Raw genomic sequence first — 22,229 nt, forward strand, 5'->3', positions numbered from 1 at the left:
GGAAAGAATTCCAATAGAATTGCCAGGCAAGATTTTCCCTTGAGGAAACCATTCTCAATGTTGCCTATTTTATCATGTGCCTCCAACTGCCCTAAGACCTTATCCTTAATAATAGTCTCCAACATCTTCCCAACCACTGAGGACAGACTAGCTGGCCTATAGTTTCCTTTCCTCTACCTGTCTTCCTTAAGGAGTAGAGTGACATTTGCAATCTTCCAGCCTTCCAGAGTCTAGCTATTCTAGAAAGATCGTTACAAATGCCTCCACAATCTCTTCAGCCACCTCTTTCAGAACACTAGCACGTACACCATCTGGTCCAGGTGACCGTCAGTCCTTTCAGTTTCCCGAGAACTTTCTCTCTAGTCATGGTAACTTCACACACTTCATGCCCCCTAACACCTACAACTTCCACCATCTGCTAGTGCCTTCCACAGTGAAGAACAATGAAAAATACTTATTCAGTTCATCCATCATTTCCTTGTCCCCAGTTGCAAACTCTCCAGCATCGTTTTCCAGCAGTCTGAGATCCACTCTTGCCTCTCTTTTTCACTTCAACTATCTGAAGAATCTTTTGGTATCCTCTTCTACTTTATTGGCTAGCTTACTTTATCTTCTTAATGACTTTTAGTTCCTTTCTCTTGGTTATTAAAAGCTTCCCAATTTTCTGCCTTCTCACTAATTTTTGTTCTGGTACATGCCCTCTCTTTGGCTTTGACTTTCTTGTTAGCCACGGTTGTGTCCTCTTGCCTTTAGAAATTCCTCCTCCTGGAACCCAGTACCAACTTGATTTTCCCAATCTACCTGAATATTGAAATCCTCCATGACAACTGTAACACTGCCCTTTTGGCATGCATTTTTTACCTCTCATTATAACTTGTGGACCACATTGTTAGTACTGTTTGTGGGTCTGTATACAATTCCCATTAGGGTTTTTTTACCCTTGTAGTTCCTTAGCTTTATCCACTATGATTCAACACCTTCCATCCTTTTTATGATATTTCATTTTTTTATCAACAGAACACCACACCCTCTGCTTCCTGCCTGTCCTTTCTCTACAATGTGCATCCTTGGACATTAAGCTCTCAGCTATAATCTTTCATCCACAATTCAGTGATGCCTACAACATCAAATTGCCAATTTGCAACTGTCCTACAAGTTCATTCCCATATTCCACATACTGTACACATTCAAAAACAGTACTATATTCACCCTTTTTAATTTTTTCCCACCTTTGGCATTGCAACTCATCCAGTTGGCTGCAATTTTGTCCCATCTACAGCCTCTCCTTAGTATACATTGTTTCTGTTTGTAAACCAGCTACCTCCTCTTCAGCACTATCATTCACCTTCCCTACGATACTTCTTGCATTGAAATACACGCAGCTCAGGACACCAGTTACACCATGCTCAACCGTTTGATTCCTAAATTTGTCTGTGGTCTTACCAACATCTACCTGCACAGCCTCTCCACAAACTGTACTGGCATTCTGGTTCCCATCCCCCTGCAATTCTAGTTTAAACTCCACTGCACAGCATTAACAATTCTTCTCGCTAGGACATTAGTCCCACTCCTGTTCAAATCATCCCCACTGTACAAGGTTCCACCTTCCCTGAAAGATGATCCAAAAATCTAATGTCCTCTCTCCTACAGCAACTCCTTAGCCATGTATTAAACTGTATAAACTTCCTGGTTCTGGCCTCACTAGCATATGCCATTGGTAGCGACCTTGAGATCACAACCCTGGAGGTCTTGCCTTTTAACTTAGTACCTAACTCCCTGATCTCTCCATGCAGAACCTCGACACTTGTCCTATCCATGCTATTGGTACCTACATGGACAACTTCTGGCTGTTTACTCTTCCACTTAAGAATGCTGTGGACTTGATCCGAGATATCACAGACCCTGGCATCCAGGAGGCAAAATAGTATCTGGGATTCTCCTTCTCACCCACCGAACCTCCTGTTTGTTCCCCTTACTAACAAATTTCCTCTCACCACAACATGCCTCTTCTCCCCTTTCCCTTCTGAGTTAGAGGCAGAATCATTTCCAGAGACAAAACCACTGTGACTTTCCTCTGTTAGGTCATTCCCCCCCCTCCCCTCTACAGTACCCAAAGTGATATATCTGTTGTTGAGGAGGATGGTCACAGGGGTACTCTAATGGCTTCTTAACCTCTTTCCCCTTCCTTATCTTCACCCAGTTTCCTATATCCTGCACCTCGGGGTAACTACCTCTTTATATTTCCTATCTTTCACCCCCTCAGCCCCCCAAATGATCCGCAGTTCCAACTTCAGCTCCAACTCAACATGGTTTGTTAAAAGCTGCAGCTGGATACAGTTCTCGCAGCAGTAGTCATCAGGGACACTGAATGTCTCCCTGCCTTCCCACATCCTGCAAGAAGAGCATTCAACTATCCTTCCTGGCATCTCTACCACCCTGAGCAGATGTAAAGAGAGCTTTACTTTCCTTTGATTTTGTTAACTGAAGCCTCTCTTCACTGAAACCTTGAAGAGCCACAGTCTCAAGATCACCATTCTGACTCTGTCAACTCAGACGACAGCTGCTGTGATGATGGCTGCTGTGCTTGCCCCGCCTTCCTTTAAGTTGCTGTTACTAATCAATCTCAACCGCTGATTGGTCATTGGTCAAAGCTCTTTTTCACTGTTGCCTTTCCTACTCGGGCCTTAAACTCCTTACAAACTGTGGCAGAATTGAATCCAAGTTGCTAGTATTGTAATAATGTTACATTAATTGTTATGTTACTGGACTGCCCTAACATCTTACATGTTTAAAGCAAAACTTACTTTTCAAGCTTCAGAAAAGCCATGGCCCGGTTAGCTGGTAAAAGCACATTGGTGCCATCTGCTGTCATCCCTTTGGTGTAGCATTCAATTGCTTCTAAATACTTGCCTTGCTTAAAGTAATCGTTGCCCTGTAATTAAACCATTTACATTGTTGTCTTTAAAATGACTGGAATTGTAGTGAATAGAACTTCACTTCAGAGCAAACGATTCACAACTTTTATTGCACGTTAAATGTTAACTTTCCTACTCGGGCTCTCTACAATTTCAGTTACCACACGCCACAGGTGGATGACAAAACTACGCTGATAGTTTGCATGTATTCAGATTAGTGAGTTGGAATTATACTACATTAGTGTCAAACTAAAAGTTACAATTACTGGATTTCTTCAAATATAAACTATTAAATTGCATGATATTAAACCTGGAATCAAACTGGACAATCCGAGTATTTCAGTTGTAGGACTAGTTAAACCTAGCCATTTTGGATGGCATTTTAAAATCTTCTCATCATTGGTCATTAACATACCAAGTCTTTCTCAAAAATGGCTTGCTGCTTTGCTTGTGCTTCAGTCACTCTCTTTTCTTCACCGGCATTCAGCTTTTCATTGTTTGACCAATTCTGATCTTTAATAGACTTTGTTGGATCTAAAGCCTAGTGAAAAAAGCACATACACACATTGAAATGCGTGAGGGGACCATCAGACAAAATGACTTGTTTTTGTTTCATGTTTCAGTAACTCTGCCCTTGTACTTATTGCATAATGCAAATACAGTTTGTAGCTTCCAAAAATCACCACAATTTCTTTTGCTTTAGGTAAAATGTGTAATTACAGTTGGCCCTCCTTATCCGCGAGTTCCGCATCCATAAATTCAACCAACCGCGAATCTCGAAAACCCAGAAGTGTTCTTCCAGCACTTGTTGTTCGAGCATGTACAGATTTTTTTTCTTGTTATTATTCCCTAAACAATGCAGCATAACAACAATTTTACATAGCATTTACTTTGTGTTAGGTATTAGGTACTATAAGTAATCTAGAGATGATTTAAAGTATATGGGAGGATTATGTGGGTTATTGTGGATCGGGATCGAAAAAAATCTGAAGTTCTCTTACTAAGTAAGTCGGAACAGGTACATCCGATATTATTTAGCATAAGTTAGTCAAATGTTTGTCTTAGTATATAGCATATATTTTACCTTTCTATGCATATAAAACACTTCAGAATGTATGTTTCAGCGCTGGGCTTGGGAACGTAAGTTCCCGAGTGCAAGCCAGTGACAGACCACTTCCGAGTGTGCTCTCCATCCGTGGAGGTTCAAAAACTCAAAACCCCAAAACACAATAATTAAACCATTGCGTTCCTTAGTAATAATTGTAGCTTTCATCAGGGCAGGGCCTTTCTCACTTTAAAATTGTTCCGATCGTTAACCAACATAGCCTAACGCTTTTACAATGATGGATGGCTTTTCACCTTTTTCCAATCACTCTATTATTTCCACTTTATTTTCAATTGTGATCATGATTATTTTCATGAACAGACACACTGCGGATTCAGAGCTCTGCTGCCGGGTCCTCATGTCCACTGCACTGAGGCAGGTTACATAAGGTCTGGGGTTCTGCTGGGTCTTAAGGTCCACGGCATTGGGACAGGTCGAATAAGGGACTAGAGCATCCACGGTTTTTTGGTATCTACAAGGGGTCCTGCAACCAATCCCTCGCGGATAAGGAAGGCCGACTGCACTGCTATTCTTCATGTTTAAGAGAGGGAGACCTTGGAGAAGTATTCAAGAAAGCAAAATACTTTGATAACACTCAGAATATTATACACATTCCCTGAGAAATGTTGAGGCTACCAAGCAGTTCTCTAACTACACACAGAAGATTTAGATGCTACAACCTGAAAAAAACTGTTGGTGGAACTCAGTGGGTCAATCACCTTGCAACAGTTCCTATAAAGCGTTCAGTCCTAGAGCTTACATTCTCAGTTACTGTAAACAGCAAGAAACAGGATAAGACCAAGATTCTTAAATCAGACTGGAGAATCTCCATAGAATCTAATTCAGGAATCAGAAAATACATTAGATCATACATTATTAACAATATAGTAGATAGCTGATGCCATTGGGGCATTCCCACAGAAAGAATTGTTCAGACCAAGGGAAAGTGTATTCATTTTTTTTTTACACAAGGAAAATTTCACAATCTGTTTCTGAATACACCAACCCTAATTTTTCCTCGTCTTTAGATTCCAGCTAGCATGGTGTACATCAAATTCATGTTGAGCATGTACACAGAGCATGTGTACACAGAGTCCTGTGGCAGGATTAGATAATCTCTCAATTCCCATAGTTAACTGTCTAAATGTGGTCATCAAAGTTGTTACCCATTTGGCGCCAACAGAAGGCATTCAGCTCATTATTCTTCCAATACAAAACAAAGGCCCATAGTTAATTTATAAAAAAGTAAAGTAGAAGTTCCAAATGGGTGAGAAATATTTCTAAAAGTACCTAATGAAAGGACAGCTGAGAACATTAAATCCATATACACTATGTAACACGCTGTAAGGTTTCACTGCTAAGGCTAATGTAATGGCTTCTATGTAATATTCCACGATTAAGGCAATGGTTTCTCTGTAGCAGCAATGTTTGGGTTATGACTAGATATAACAGGACTTCGGAATGCAGGGGCTATCCAATGGGAGAAATGTTGGTTCTTTCTTGTGTGTTTGGGAGCCAGGTTTTTTGTGGTCTTTTGTCGGGGAGCAATGGAGAGAGGGGACACGAATGAAGAGTTGGAAGACCCCTGGACAGAGTGGACTTAGGAACTAGGGTCTGAGGGCTGGCTGCACTTGGAGATCGATGGGAACAAATGAACCAACAGTGAGCTCCAACGATGCGCAATAGACTTTTTCCTTAAAATCAGCCCTTTTAATTTTTATTTTCTTTACTAACCCTCTATCCAGATTAAGATTTATAAAGTTCAATCATTAAATTGTATATAGTGTACTGTCTGATATTTTGTGGTGCGTATTTGTAACTGGGCAACACATCACGCAGCATCCACACAATGAGATTTCTCAGTTTGGCAGGCAAATGACATTTCACTGGATGTTTCGAAGTACATGTGATATGTCCAATCCTAATGAAAACATCCTCTCTATCCAGACCTTTCAGATCTCCCTCAACTTTCCAAACTCCATTCTGCACAGGTCCAGAGAATCAAATGCTCTCAGTAGAGTGCTTTATAAAATTATGCAGTTTCATATTTTCATATTTTACCTCATTTACTTTTCTGAGTTCATTTGTTGCTTCAAAGTTTCCTGCATCCAAGCTCAGCACCATTTCAAAATCTGAAACATTAAGAAAATAAAAATAAAGATTTACAACCGTTTAAATTCAAATCTGGGGGTGGAGTTTCAAGATGGCGACGTAAGCATCTGCCTTTTAGATGCTCTTCATTTTTTCAACTATAATCACCCTTTAATCAAATCTTTCTGAACTTAATCATATGAGTTGCTACTTCTGATTAACTTTTTTTTTCCTAAAATAATATTTGATCTAATCTTGTCAAACTTAAAATGGCTACAAGCAAGAAATCGTCTAAGGATCCTTTATCTATCGATGTAGTTGCTACCCTTCTGGATACTAAACTTGCGGGTTTGGAAGGCAGGCTAGAAGGTAAATTGGATAGTAAACTGTCAAGTTTGGAAAAAAGGCTTACCACGAAAATATCTGATCTTGAAGAAGTTGTTAGATCGCTTGAAACTAAGTTTCAATCGCAGGCATCAGATATTCAGCGGCATGAAAATAAGATTACGACTCTTGAACAATCAATTTGTGAAAAAGCACGTACAATTGAAGCGTTGGAGAAGAAGATAGAGTCGACTGCTAAAACTATGGATCAGTATAAGTTTAAAATTACTGATCTTGAAAACCGATCTCGCAGACAGAATTTGCGCATCATCGGATTTCCCGAAAAAGTTGAGTCCGGTGATTTAACTGAATTTTTCTCTAAATTACTGTGGGAAATTTTCGGTGATGAAGGTTTGCAAGCTAAACCTGTTATCGATCGCGCTCATAGAGTTGCGAGGTTTTCGTCTACGACTGGTAAACCACGAGCGGTGATTGTTCGCCTTCATTATCCTCATGAGAAAGAGCTTCTAATTCGTTTAGCCCGTAAAAAAGGTATGATTTCTCACAACGACAACACATTTCGAATTGTTGAGGATTATTCATACGAGGTAATGAGAGCCAGAATCGCTTTTAAACCAGTGATGGCAGAGATTCACTTGATTGGACTTAAACAAGCTTTAATGTATCCAGCGAAGCCTAGAATTGCGCTGAACGACAACAGTCAACGATTTTTCAACACTCCGGAAGAAGCGAAGAAATTTGTTGAAGAATATCGATCTTCTAGTGCAACTTGAACTATGAGTTACATTGAAGATTTTTCGGAGAGAGGATGCCATCTCATTTTAAGTTTTAACCTATGAAGCTGGGTTATAACTTCTTATCCTGATCGACGGGTCTGGTTTTTTTTTACTACTATTATCATTGTTTATAGATGCTGTTTTAATTTTTATAATATCCTTTTTTATACACATTTATATTTTGTAATAATGAATTATTTTTTTTCAAAATGCCGTTTCTTCTTCCCATAAGACTTTGCTTTTTGTAAGCATTTATTTGTTTGCCTGTACTTAGAAATGGGACGAATGTTTTGAATTTTTTTAGTCTTTTTTTATATATACTGTAGTGTCTATTAAATCTTTTTTAATTCTATTTTGATAACTCTTTTTTACTAAATTTTTTTTATTAGATTGCTGAACTTATATTCATATTTTGTAATATGGCTTTTTCAAAATGTCGTTTCTTCTTCCCATAAGTCTTTGCTTTTGAAACGTCATCTTTCTTGTATTTGAATATGGAATTTTTTTTAAAAGTATATTACACTTTCAAATTTTAATGTTCATACTTTTTTTTGATTAATGATTGTTTGTTTTACTATATTAGTTTTTTTAATCTGACTGATATATATTTTTTTTTGCAACCCTATATCTTAATCTGGGTGTTATATAGTTTTTTTTAAATCTTTTTATGGAGCTGCCATCTTGAAATGGGGTAATATTAGTATTAGTTTATGCGCCTGCCGCTTGGCTTTCTTTCAAAGGGTGGGGGGAGGGGGTAGGGATCTTTTTTCACGCATTTGCTTTTTATTTTTTTGCTTTTAGTTTATGGGCCGACTTTAAATTATTAATATTGTTGAGGTGTCATGATCTCCGGTTGCTCCTGAATCAATTTTCCTTCTTCCTAAATTATGGGTTATGTGTCCTTTTAACCTTTTATGATACACACAACTAATATTGGTATGATGGATAAATCTATTAACTTTATCTCTTGGAATATTAATGGTTTAAATCATCCGATTAAACGTAAAAAAATATTTAAAGTATTCCATAGATTGAACGCTAATATTATTTTTGCACAGGAGACCCATATTAGGAGGGAGGATAATCAACGTTTTTTTAGGTTCTGGAAGGGTCAACAATTTCACTCGAATTGTACCGCTAAAATTAGGGGTGTATCTATTTTTATAGACCCCTCAATTTCGTTTACACATCATGAAATCATTTCTGATCCAGAGGGCAGATTTTTGTTGATAACTGGTTCACTTTTTAATCTAAAAGTCGTTCTAGTTAATATTTATGCTCCAAATTTTGACTGCCCTGAATTTTTAAACGTTTATTTACTTCCCTTCCTAATTTGAATGAATATATGTTGATAATGGGTGGAGATTTTAATTGTTGTTTGAATCCTTCGATGGATAGATCTAAACCTTTTCGAACTCTTCCGAATAGATCAGCTTTACTTATTAATTCTTTTATGGTCGATTCGGGAATTACTGAAATATGGCGGTTTCTGAACCCTAAAGATAAAGAATTTTCATTTTTTTCACATGTATATCATAGTTATTCTAGAATTGATTATTTCCTTATTGATCATCATTTATTAACATGTTACTGATTGTAAATATGATTCTATTGCTATTTCGGATCATGCACCTTTGAAGTTATCTATCAAGATCTCGGACTCTTCCATTAATACTAGATCTTGGAGACTTAACGCTACTTTGCTTCAAGATCCAGAATTTATTACCTTCATAAAACAACAAATTGACTTATTTTTTTCAACAAACTATACCGAAGAGACTGACAGAGGAATACTTTGGGACTCTTTCAAGGCTTTTATCCGTGGACAAATTATCTCATATTCCGTTGGTAAAAGAAAACAAAGATATTTAGATATAGCTTTATTGGTGGATAAAATTAAAGAAATTGATAAGATTTATTCCGTTACTCCTACCAAAGAACTTTATAAGAAGAGAGTTGAGCTTCAAATGGAACATAGCTTATTATTATCTTCTTCAATTGAGAATCAATTAATTAAGACCAGGGCTCAATTTTATATTCATAGTGATCGAACTGGTAAATTGTTAGCTAATCAATTAAAAGCTATTTCGACTAAGCGACAAATTATTAAAATTCGTAAACAAGACGGTAATTTAACTACTGATCATAAAGAAATCAATAACACTTTTCAAGATTTTTATAAATCTTTATATCAATCAGAATTTGATGGTGACCTGTCCATGATGGATAATTTTTTTAACAATTTGAATATTCCTAAACTGATAGATGAAGATCGTAGCTTGCTTGATGCTCCTATCTCTATGGCCGAAATAAGAGAGGCTATCTCATCAATGAATTCAGGGAAAGCTCCTGGTCCTGATGGTTTTATTGTAGAATTTTTTAAAACTTTTTCTTTGTTGCTTTCTCCTTGGCTATGTGAAATCTTTAATGATGCGTTTGTTAAGAAGAGATTACCTCAATCTTTTTATGAAGCTACTATCTCTCTAATTCTTAAAAAAGATAAAGATCCTACTTTATGTGCATCTTATTGCCCTATATCATTATTAAATGTAGACTCTAAGATTCTTACAAAAATTTTAGCCATTAGATTAGAAAAGGTACTATCACAGATTATTTCAGAAGATCAAACTGGTTTTATTAGGAATCGGTATTCCTTTTTTAATATTAGAAAATTGATTAACATAATTTATACTTCATCACCTACAACCCCAGAATGTGTTATCTCATTAGATGCTGAAAAAGCTTTTGATAGAGTTGAATGGACATACTTATTTAATGCATTGAGAAACTTTAATTTTAGTCCTAATTTTATATCATGGATTAAATTAATATATTATAAACCTGTTGCTTCTGTTCTTACAAATAATTATAGATCCTCTTTTTTTCAATTATCTCGTGGTACGAGACAAGGTTGTCCTTTAAGTCCTTTATTATTTAATATTGCATTAGAACCTTTAGCCATTGCTATTCGTGAATCTCCTAATATTTTTGGTATCACCCGTAATGAGAAGTTATACAAATTATCACATTATGCTGATGACTTGCTGTTATATATTTCTGATCCTAATAGGTCTATTCCCGCTATTTTATCCTTGTTGGCTCAATTTGGTAGTTTTTCTGGTTATAAATTAAACTTAGATAAGAGTGAATTATTCCCCTTAAACGCGCAAACCTTATTGAATGACAGGATACCATTTAAAGTTGTTACTGATAACTTTATCTATTTAGGTATAAAAATCACCAAGAAATATAAAGATTTATTTAGACTGAATTTTTTACCTATGCTTCATCAAATTCAACAATTTACTACAAGATGGTCTCCCTTATTCTTATCATTAGTTGGTTGGATTAATGCTATTAAAATGATGATTTTACCGAAATGTTTATATTTATTTCAAGCCTTACCAATTTTTATTCCTAAATCTTTTTTTGACAACATTGATTCAAAAATTTCCTCATTTGTGTGGCAAAATAAAAACCCCAGGTTAAGCAAAAGGCAATTACAAAAATCTAAAAAAGATGGTGGTTTAGCTTTACCTAACTTTAGATTTTACTATTGGGCGAATAATATTCGTAACCTAACGTATTGGAAACTAGATTTGGACTCACCATTGTGTCCACAGTGGGTAAATTTGGAATGTAGTGAGGTAAAGGGATATTCTATATTCTCCGTTCTTGGCTCTTTTCTTCCTGCTGATTTAGTTAAATTCAATAAACAGATATCTAATCCTGTTATCAAACATACACTACGAATTTGGTTTCAATTTCGCAAATTTTTTAATCTGAAAAACTTTGTTCTTGATAGCCCTATTTTACTTAATTTTTTTTTCAAACCTTCATTGACAGATCAAGCTTTTAGCATATGGAAAAGGAAAGGTATAAAATGTTTTCGTGATCTTTTTTTTGAAGGTACTTTGATGTCTTTTGACCAACTTTCTAACAAATTTAAATTACCTAAATCTAATTTTTTTAGATACTTACAAATTAGAAATTTCTTACATAAAGTTCTTCCATCTTTTCCCAATTCAACTCCATTGGATTTTTCAGATTTGACTTTCACCTTTAATCCTTGTCAGAAGGGATTAGTAGCTTTTATTTATAACATGATTATGAAGATACAACCAGAAATATCAGATAGAATTAAACAAGAATGGGAAAAAGAACTTCGATACAATATATCAACAGATAAATGGGAAAAAATTTTGCAAATGGTTAATTCCTCTTCTATATGTGCTAAACATGCTTTAATACAATTTAAAATTGTACATAGAGCTTATATGTCTAAAGATAAGCTTGCTCGATTCTATTCTCATATTAACCCTCAATGTGACAGATGTCACTTAGAAGTGGCTTCATTGACCCACATGTTTTGGTCATGTCCCACTTTACATAACTATTGGAAGGACATATTTGGTGTCATTTCCTCAGTATGGAATATCGATTTACAACCTCATTTTATTACTGCAATTTTTGGTATACCAAATGAGGATGGTAATCAGTTTTCCCCTCCAATCAGACGAATGATTGCTTTTGTAACATTAATTGCCAGAAGGTCTATATTACAAAACTGGAAAGAAGTAAATCCTCCTACCACATCTCAGTGGTTTTCTCAAACTATTTCTTATCTGAGTTTGGAAAAAATTAGAAGCACTATTTTTGACTCATCAATTAAATTTGAAGAAACCTGGGGACCGTTCATTCGACATTTCTATATGAATTAATTTGGCCTTTTTCAGACCCTCTCTCTGCTTATTCTTGTTCAGGTATGGAGTTCCGGAGTTTTTTCTTGACACTATCACATACTTATAAACTCTTATTATTGCCCATGTTAGTTTAATTTAGTATTTTTTTTCAATATATATTTTCTTTTATATATTTTCAATTTTTTTTTGATGATTATTTTTGTTTTTTTTCATATATATTTATATAGACTTGATTGATTAATGTACCTTTTGTTTGTTGATGTTTAATAGGATATTATTATCCTATTACTAATGTAATTTCAAGTCTATTGAATTTATAACCTATTCATTATTATGTTATGTTTTTTCTTATATATATATATGAAACTTAATAAAAAGATTGAAAAAGAAAGTAAATTCAAATCTATTAATTCTGCACAGATAGCAATAAAAAAATTAAATGATAATAAATCTTTTATAGACAATTTTAATTGCTCGACAGACTTAACTTTACTAACCTTCTTTTGCACCCTGCAAGTTATTCAGTTTAAAACGAGCAGAACCTCTTCGAAGGTAAGCTTTGAAGAAGGCCTTGTCCAGTGCAATTGCCAAATTGCAATCTGATTCTGCCACAGCATACCTACATGGGAAATAAGCTTCATAGAATAAGTTATCCACAACGTATTTTCATTCAAAGGGTTAACATATGTGACGAACTACTCCAGAATGTTTCCACACAGTTCAATTCATTACAGAGCAAAAGTAAGATGAACTGAGTAGACAGGGAATTATCACAAGATCTGCTGGAAAACTGAGTGAAAGTAGCAGCTTTTGAGCCCAGTTGAGCAGTGATGTAAGATGGCACAGGGAATAGGGTACGGAAAGAAGTTACTGAAATACCATGCAACATGAACTTATAAAAAATCATTAACGCCTTTGAGTTATTCAGCAGAACTTTTTAAAATTTTAATTAGCTGGACCAATATTGAAATAGGAAAATGTTTTTAGTATAATAAAAATTCAAGATGTCTTAAGTGAAAAATTAGCAAGAATTGCAGAAAATATAGCAGATGTTTTGTAATTCTTTGAGTGTTTGGGGAAAAGTCATATTTGTTAGATTGGTGTGCAGATTGTTGGTTACATTGTATTTTTAGTTTAGCTTACATTTCCTACGCTTGCTTATATTTTATATAATCACCTATATACATGTAACTGTTTAGTGAATAGTCCAGTAATTACAGTGCAATTGCTTCTGTATTTTTGTACAATTCTTACTTTTCAGTAGCAGCTGTCACACCACTTGAGTCTGGCTATTTTAATGGTTAATTGTTGTCATTGGAATTTTGTTATCTCTAGAACAAATATGAGAAACCACAACTGCCTTTTAGTCTGGTCTTTGCTTTATATCATGGCTCCTGTGTTCATTTTCCACTCTAATAACACTTAATAAAATTACTATAAGCATTAAGTTTTATGCTTCACTCTTGACTTATGAAGAACCTTTGGATCAAAAATACCTGACAAAGCAGCAGGCCAAAAATTTAGTATGTATTAAACAGTGTATAAAACTGACAAGACTAAAGATTACAGAAAGCTTTCATCTGAATGGTGCTAACAACTGAGACGTAGGAATTATGAATGCATACTCACAGAGAAGGGCATAAAGTTTGAGGTCAAAATATGAGAATCTGAGGTTAGAAGTAGAGGTGAGATATTTAGTGGGAACATCTTCACTCAGGGGGTGGTGCAAGTGGAGAATGAGCTGCTGGTGAAAAGTGGTGGATGCAGGTTTGATTGCAACATTTAGAGAAGATTTGATAAGTACATGGACGGAAAGGGCATAAAGGGCTATGTTCCAGGTGAAAGTTGATGGCACTAGGCAGAATAACAGTTTGGCACGGACTAGATAGGCTGAAGGGCCTGTTTCATTCACAGGAGTAAAAATTATATATTTATGTTGGGAATGGGGCTCAAATAGAATCAGCATCCACAAAAGTAAAGGAAGTTGGAATTATTCCGGAAAAGAGCTCAGCAAGATTGGAGATAAAGGTTTCACAGAAACCAGTCAAAGATGGCTTTTGCTAGTTTCTGAGTTTTAAGGATGGCAGCACAAAGGTTGAGTAGATTCTTTCTTTAATACAATGGAAAGTTAAATTGTATAGCTTGCAGAGCCATTTATAAACTAGAAAAACACAAGGGGAAATGTACCTTCTCAAACCAGCTGTGAACTAGTATAACCCAAATAACACATCAGTCCAAGAGGACACTATTTTTTTAAACCAGACAGACAATTAAAATGCAAAACAATCAAAACGCTGGCAGGGTTTGCAAGACATTACTCTCTAAAAAGCTAAACCCAATTGCATAAACAGTAGCGATGCTTCATTACGAGATGAACTCAACACCTTCTCTGCCTCCTTTTAAAGGGTGAACACAACTACAGCTGTGAAATCCCTGCTGCACCTGATGACCCTGTGATCTCTGTCTCAGAGGCCGGTGTTAGGCTGTCTTTAAAGAGAATGAACCTTCACGAGGAGGAAGGTCCCGAAGGAGTACCTGGCAAGGCTCTGAAAACCTGTGCCATCCAAATAGCAGTATTCAAGGACATTTTCAACCTCTCACTACTACGGGCTAAAGCTCCCACTTACTTCAAAAAGGCAACAATTAGACCAGTGCTTAAGAAGAATAATGTGAGCTGCCTTAATGACTATCGCCCGGTAGTACTCACATTGACAGTGATGAAATGATTTGAGGTTGGTCATGACTAGACCGAACTCCTGCCTCAGCAAGGACCTGAATCCATTGCAATTTGCTTATCGTCACAATAGGTCAACAGCAGATGTAATCTCAATGGCTCTAGACCACCTGAACAACACAAGCACCTATGTCAGGATGCTGTTCATCCACTATAGCTCAGCATTTAATACCATCATTCCCAAAATCCTGATTGAGAAGTTGCAGAACCTGGGCCTCTGTACCTTCCTCGGCAATTGGATCCTCAACTTCCTTATTGGAAGACCACAATCTGTGCAGATTGGTGATAACATATCCTCCTCACTTACAATCAACACTGGTGCACCTCAGGGGTGTGTGCTTAGTCCACTGCTCTACTCTCTATATACCCTCGACTGTGTGGCTAGGCATAGCTCAAATACCATCTATAAATTTGCTGATGATACAACCATTGTTGGTAGAATCTCAGATTTTGACAAGAGGGCTCACAGGAATGAGATGTGCCAACTAGTGGAGTGGTGCTGCAGCAACAACCTGGCACTCAACATCAGTAAGACGAAACAGCTTATTGTGGACTTCAGGAAGGGTAAGACGAAGGAACAGATACCAATCCTCAGAGGGATCAGAAGTGGAGAGAGTGAGCAGCTTCAAGTTCCTGGGTGGCAAGATCTCTGAGGAGTTAACCTGGTCCCAACATACTTACGTAGCCATAAAGGCGGCAAAACAGCGGCTATACTTTATTTGGAGTTTGAAGTGTTATAGACAATAGACAATAGGTGCAGAAGTAGACCATTCGGCCCCTTGAGTCTGCACCGCCATTCTGAAATCATGGCTGATCATTCACTATGAACTGTAACAATTTAGAAATGAACCAGCAGCAATAGAGTTTACACTTGGAGTCTGGGTTTGATGTTAAAACCACTATCTTTATTAGAATCTACTTACAATATAGCAACTTAACCAAGATAAACAAAAATTAACAGTGTATTTGTGTATAAATATAACTTGAAAACTATTGAGCTTGAGGGGAACAAGGCTTGGAGTCCTGAGATGGTAAAGCATGAAAGTTCAGTTCACCCACAGAATAAAAGATGGGAAAGATATTTGTAATCCAAGCTAAAACAAAGAGAAGGCAATTATATCGAATTCCACAGGTTACATGATAGTAATTAATAAATATCTGCAGTCAAAGATCCTCCATCAAGCCGTTCCAAATCCACATACGAGTTACCACCAAAGTGATCTGTCACAGGGATGTCGTCTTCAAGGGGTTACCACATAACATACCCAGGCAAGGGCTCCTTCATTGAGATCATTAAGAGCACCAATTTCCTTGGTGTTCACCTGGCGGAGTATCTCAAATGGTCTCTCAACACCAGCTCCGCAACCAAGAAAGCAGCTCCGTAGCCAAGAAAACCCAGCAGCATCTCTACTTTCTGCGAATGCTGAGGAAAGTCCATCTCCCACCCACTATCCTCACCACATTCAACAGAGGATGTATCGAGAGCATCCTAAGCAGCTGCTTCACTGCCTATTTTGGGAATTGCACCGTCTCGGATCGCAAGACCCTGTAATGGATAGTGAGGTCAGCGGAGATCATCAGATCTCTCTTCCCGCTATAACACCTGCAAAGGACCCCACGCACTCCTCACACAAACACTTCTCCCACCTGCCATCTGGCAAAAGGTACTGAAGCATTCGGGCTCTCACGACCAGACTGTGCAACAGTTTCTTCCCAAGCCATCAGACTCCTCAGTACTCAAGAGTTTAGATTGGCATCTACATAATTTATCATTATATTGTAATTTGTCCTCTACTGTCTTGTTTATTAATTATTATTGTATTGCCCTGCACTGTTTAGTGCACTTTATGTAGTCCTGTGCAGATCTGTAGTCTAGTGTAGCCTTGTGCTGTGTCACATAGTCTAGTGTAGTTCTGTGTTGTTTCATGTAGCAACAGGGTCCTGGAGGAACATTGTTTCGTTTTTACTGGCAGTTTATGGCCGAAATGACAATAAACTAGACTTGACTTGAGAGGTCCCACAGGACATTCCTTAATCCACTCCTATGGATTATACGAAGTGACAGCCACATATTCAACGTGCACTGGGTCGATAATCAACCCACCCTTGTGGGTATAGCAGAGTTCCAAATTCCCAGCTTCGACAAGCTAGAGCTGCTACCTTTTCCAGGTTCGCTCCTCTCTCTCTCTCCCTCTCTTCTTCTGACTTCTGACTGTGACTGTCAGTGCCCTTGGTTTAAGGGTAAACAAGCTGTAAGTCAGTCAGTGAACAACATTGTAGTCCTGCCTCACTGAAGCGCTCTTTTAAAGTGACAGTCCACAGTAAACGAAACCCGTGGGTTCGTAACAGAAGCGATTTGTTATGTCAATAAATACACTCAAAAACTTCTATAGTTGTACCATGGAGATCATTCTGATGGGCTGCATCACTGTTTGGTGTGGAGGGGCTACTGCACAGGACCAAAAGAAGCTGCAGAAGGCTGTAAATCTAATCAGCTCCATCTTGGGCACTAGCCTACAAAGTACCCAGGACATCTTTAGGGAGCGGTGTCTCAGAAAGGCAGTGTCCATTATTACGGAGCTCCAGCACCCAGGGCATGCCCTTTTCTCACTGTTACCATCAGGTAGGAGGTACGGAAGCCTGAAGGCACACACTCAGCAATTCAGGAACAGCTTCTTCCCCTCTGCCATTCAATTCCTAATTGGACATTGAACCCTTGGATACTAACTCACTATTTTTAATATACAGTATTTCTGTTTTTTTGCACTTTGTAAATCTATTTAATATACATATACTGTAATTGATATATTTTCTTTCTCTTTTACATTATGCATTGCACTGGACTGCTGCTGCTAAGTTAACAAATTTCACGTCACATGCCAGTGATAATAAACCTGATTCTGAAATAGCCTGATCCCTTTTGAAGGTGTATCACCATGTTATACATACTTTTTCATTTTTAAGAAAGTTGCTGCACGATTTGTAGGAAAAACTGGATTATATGGATCCATTGTCATGGCTCTCGTGTAGCATTCCATTGCTTCATCATACTTTCCTTCTTTGAAGAAATTATTACCCTGGGAGAAACAAAACAGAAACAAGTACACCCATCAGTTCTCAAAGCATTTGCTCTGACAAAGAGACTTGATTCATGGATGTAAAAGTACAGGATAATTATTTATCAAATTGCCATCAGAGTGGAGATACTTATTTTCAGATACTGAGATACAATGAATTATCTTAACATATCCTGGTGCCAAGAAAAACAATGAATATCGTAGATAGACTTTGTAGATTAAGACAATTTAAAGCAATATCCAGTCTAATCATATACGTTTCTTTGTTTAAAATGCTTCCCAAATATTTGTAACAAAATGCTGCATGTGCCTCAGTAAAATAAATGTTGTAACTGAAATACTTGATGCTTAACAGTGAAAATAATCAATATTATATTAAAAGATAGGAGAAACAAAGCTTATGCTGCCATGGATGAAATTAATTTGGAATTGGAATTAAAATTGGATTATTATTGTCATATGTACAGATTCAGTGAAAAGCTTGCCCTCCATTCTGTTCATATAGATCAGATTATTACACAGTGCATTGAAGCAGAACAAGGTAAATCAATAACAGAATGCTGAATAAAATGTAACAGCTGCAGAGAAAGTGCAGTGCAGGTAGACAATAAGGTGCTAGATCGATCATAATGAGGTAGATTGTAATTCACATACCCAGCTAGTGATCTCACAATGGTGAGGAACAATAATTTAGCGTAATAGAACAGTAATATGACCTGACAATTCTTTAATCAACTAACAAAACTACAAAAAGTGTCTGATTGTTGTTATCCTTACTTTAAAATCACAATCAGATACCACCAGCATATGTTGTGAAACTTGCAGCTCCATCTGCCAAAAGCAGAATTTCCCGGTGGCCAACCATTTTAATTTTGATTGCAATTCTAGTTTTGACTTGTTGGTCCATGCCCACCTCTTGTACCATAATGAAGCTATGCTTAAGATGGAACACCATCTCATATTCCATCAGGGAAGCCTCCAACCTAATGGCATGAACATCGATTTCTCCTTCCTGTTAAAAAAATTGCCCTCCCCCTTCCCTCTTCTATTTCCTGCTCTCATCTCTTACCATTTCTCACCTGCCTATCAGCTCTGCACTGGTCCCTTCCTCCTTCTATTTCTCCCATGGTCCACTCTCCTCTCCTATCAGAGTCCTCCTTCTCCAGCCCTTTACTTTTCCCACACACCTGGCTTTACATATCACCTTCTAACCTGTTCTCCTTGCCCTCACCCCAGCTTTTAATTCTTCTCCCTTCTTTTCCAGTCCTGAAGAAGGGTCTCCAGTCTGAAACAGAGCCTGATTATTCAGTTATAGAAAAGTATAGCACAGAAACGAGCAGTTGGCAATCTAGTCCATGCTGAAACCATTTAAACTGCCTAGTCCCATAAACCTGCACCTGGACCAGAGCCCTCTATACCCCTGCCATCTATCTACCAATCTAAACTCCTTAGATGTTGAAATCAAGTTCACATGCACCACTTGCATTGGCAACTCATTCCAAACTCTCATCATCCTCTGAGTGCTGAGTGCCTTTCACCCTTCACCCATTACCTCTGGTTGTAGTCCCTCCCAATCTCAGTGGAAAAAACCTGCTTGCATTCACCCTATCTATACACCTCATAATTTTGTATAAAATTGTATCAAATCTTCTTCATTCTTCTATATTCCAAGGAATAAAATCCTAACCTATTCAATCTTTAACTCAGGTCCTCTAGTCCCAGTAACATCCTGGTAAATTTTCTCTGTACTCTTGCAACATTATTTACATCTTTCCTGTAGGTAGGTGACAAGAACTGTACACAATACTCCAAATTCAGCCTGACAAATGTCTTAAATGTCTAAGACCCTGTCAATCCGCGCTGCCACTTTCACTGAATTGCGGACCTGTATTTCCAGATCCCTTTACTCTCCTCAGTGCCCTACCGTTCACTAGATACTGCCTGACCTGCTGAGTTCCTCCAGCATTGTGTGTGCAGTTTTGGATTTCTGTGGTTCTTTTCATACTGTTTTACCACTAAGTACAAATTGAATGCTGGGTTTACTACATTACAGCATTAACTATATTTTGAGGAACCATACTTAATTGGCCATCAGCTGGTTTGGTACTAAACAAACACAAGCATTTCTTTAGTGCTTTACATAATAACTCCTCATTAGTCACTGAATAATCCAACTTAAAACTTTACAAGTGTTTTGAGATTTCCAGTTTACCCCACTGACAAGGAACTGGAAAGAACTCAATAGCAAACCTTAGTTGATACAACAACCACTGCAAGCGATAGAGAGGGGGGAGAAAACGTAAACCTCCCCCCAGTACATTCAGATCAAACAACAAAAATAAAAGATTATCTTCTGCTAGAAGTCTATCTGACAGTTGAACTCCGTGGAAAAGAAACCTACTTCATAGGTCAATCTCTGGTCTTGCTTCAGTTGTGGCAGTGTTGTCTCAACCTCAAGTGCCATCCAAATACTTTCAGCCACAGGAGGGCTGACTTTCAGGAACACCACCTTTCAAACCCAAGACTTTCGTAGCTGGATATAGTGCACAGCTCTGAAGAATTCTCTTTGGTGTCCTAATCTGTGTTATTTCTTAATCAAAACAATTATCTGCATTCACAATGGTTGCACAATTTCACTGAGGTCACTCATCACTCACAATGCAACTGTGCTCATATTTCTGAACAATCTGGCTAACTGTGAAACATTTGGATTTCCTCAAATTGGAAAAAAAAGGCTAATTAAATAAAGTTATTTCTTTCTCTCCCTTTTTCAAGCTGGGTTATCTAGAATAAATAAGTGAAACATGCAAATAAAATCCCATTGAGCACCACATCAACATCCAAACTTTCAAAGACTGTCCACCGTGTGACTAAAAAGTAGACCTGCCATGGGATAAGGGCAAGTTGGGATTCGGTGTACTTCCAAAAAAGAGCAAGCTGGGAATGAACAAGCAGATCTTGTGATAATTCCTGCCAATTTTTTTTTAGCCAGTCCTCCCTCAGACCCCATTGTGATTGTTTCCAAATTACTTTCAGTTAATACTTACAGTGGCATGCAAAAGTTTGGGCACCCCTGGTCAAAATTTCTGTTACTGTGAATAGCTAAGTGAATAAAAGATGACCTGATTTCCAAAAGGCATAAAGTTAAAGATACATTTCTTTAATATTTTAAGCAAGATTACTTTTTTTATTTTCATCTCTTACAGTTTGAAACTAACAAAAAAGGAAAAGGGCCTGAAGCAAAAGTTTGCTGGTCAGTACTTAGTAACACCCCCTTTGATCATGTATCACAGCTTGTAAATGCTTTCTGTAGCCAGCTAAGAGTCTTTTAATTCTTGTTTGGGGGATTTTCACCCATTCTTCCTTGCAAATGGCTTCTAACTCTGTGAAGTTCTTGGGCCATCTTGCATACACTGCTATTTTGAGGTCCATCCGCAGGTTTCTGATGATGTTTAGGACGGGGGACTGTGAGGGCCATGGTAAAACTTTCAGCTTGTGCTTCTTGTAGTCCATTGTGGATTTTGAGGTGTGTTTAGGATCATTATTCTGTTGTAGAAGCCATCCTTTTCTTCTTCAGGTTTTACAGATGGTGTGATGTTTGCTTCCAGAATTGGCTGGTATTTAATTGAATTTGTTCTTTCCTCTATCAGTGAAATGCTCCCCGTGCTACTGGCTGCAACACAAGCCCAAAGCATGATCGATCCACCCCCGTGCTTAAGAGTCGGAAAGGTGTTCTTTTCATGAAATTCTGCGCCCTTTTTTCTCCAAACATACCTTTGCTCATTGCAGCCAAAAAGTTTTATTTTAACTTCATCAGTCCACAGGACTTGTTTCCAAAATGCATTAGGCTTGTTTAGATGTTCCTTTGCAAACTTGTGACACTGAATTTTGTGGTGAGGACAAAGGAAAGGTTTTCTTCTGATGTCTCTTCCATGAAGGTCATACTTGTGCAGGTGTCACTGCACAGTAGAATAGTGCATCACCTCTCCAGAGTCTGCTAAATCTCCCAGTTTTGATTTGCCTTTCCAGCAATCCTACAAACAGCTTTCTTGGAAAGTTTTCTTGGTCTTCCAGACCTCAACTTGACTTCCACCATTCTTGTTAACTGCCATTTCTTAATTACATTACGAACTGAGGAAACGGCTACCTGAAAACGCTTTGCTGTCTTCTTATAGCCTTCTCCTGCTTTGTAGGCATCATTTATTCTAATTTTCAGAGTGTTAGGCAGCTGCTTAAAGGAGCCCACGGCTGCTGATTGTTGGGACAAGGTTTGAGAAGTCAGGGTATTTAAAAAGCTTTGAAATTTGCATCACCTGGCCTTTCCTAACATGACTGTGAACAAACCATAGCCATAACAAGCTAATTAAAGTCTGAGACCTTGGTAAAAGTTATCTGACAGCTCAAATCTCTTGGGGTGCCCAAACTTTTACATGGTGCTGCTTTCCTTTTTTTTCACTCTAAAATTGTACAAAAGTAATACACT

General features: G+C 37.5%; 1 protein-coding gene across 4 annotated transcripts in view; it reads right to left on the reverse strand.

Moving 5' to 3' along the window:
* The window catches only part of rpap3 (RNA polymerase II associated protein 3), a 74,711-nt gene that overhangs the window by 46,482 nt on the left and 6,000 nt on the right, over positions 1 to 22,229 (reverse strand). For all 4 annotated transcript variants that reach the window (XM_059977510.1, XM_059977508.1, XM_059977507.1 and 1 more), the window contains exons 4-8: positions 17,619 to 17,746; positions 12,433 to 12,554; positions 6,082 to 6,152; positions 3,331 to 3,456; positions 2,805 to 2,932 (exon numbers count right to left, since the gene is read on the reverse strand). In XM_059977510.1, coding sequence (XP_059833493.1) covers positions 2,805 to 2,932; positions 3,331 to 3,456; positions 6,082 to 6,152; positions 12,433 to 12,554; positions 17,619 to 17,746 — 575 coding nt within the window. The remainder of the gene's footprint in view (positions 1 to 2,804; positions 2,933 to 3,330; positions 3,457 to 6,081; positions 6,153 to 12,432; positions 12,555 to 17,618; positions 17,747 to 22,229) is intronic.

This window comes from Hypanus sabinus, chromosome 8 (genome assembly GCF_030144855.1).
Source record: "Hypanus sabinus isolate sHypSab1 chromosome 8, sHypSab1.hap1, whole genome shotgun sequence".
Taxonomy (NCBI): Eukaryota; Metazoa; Chordata; class Chondrichthyes; order Myliobatiformes; family Dasyatidae; genus Hypanus; species Hypanus sabinus.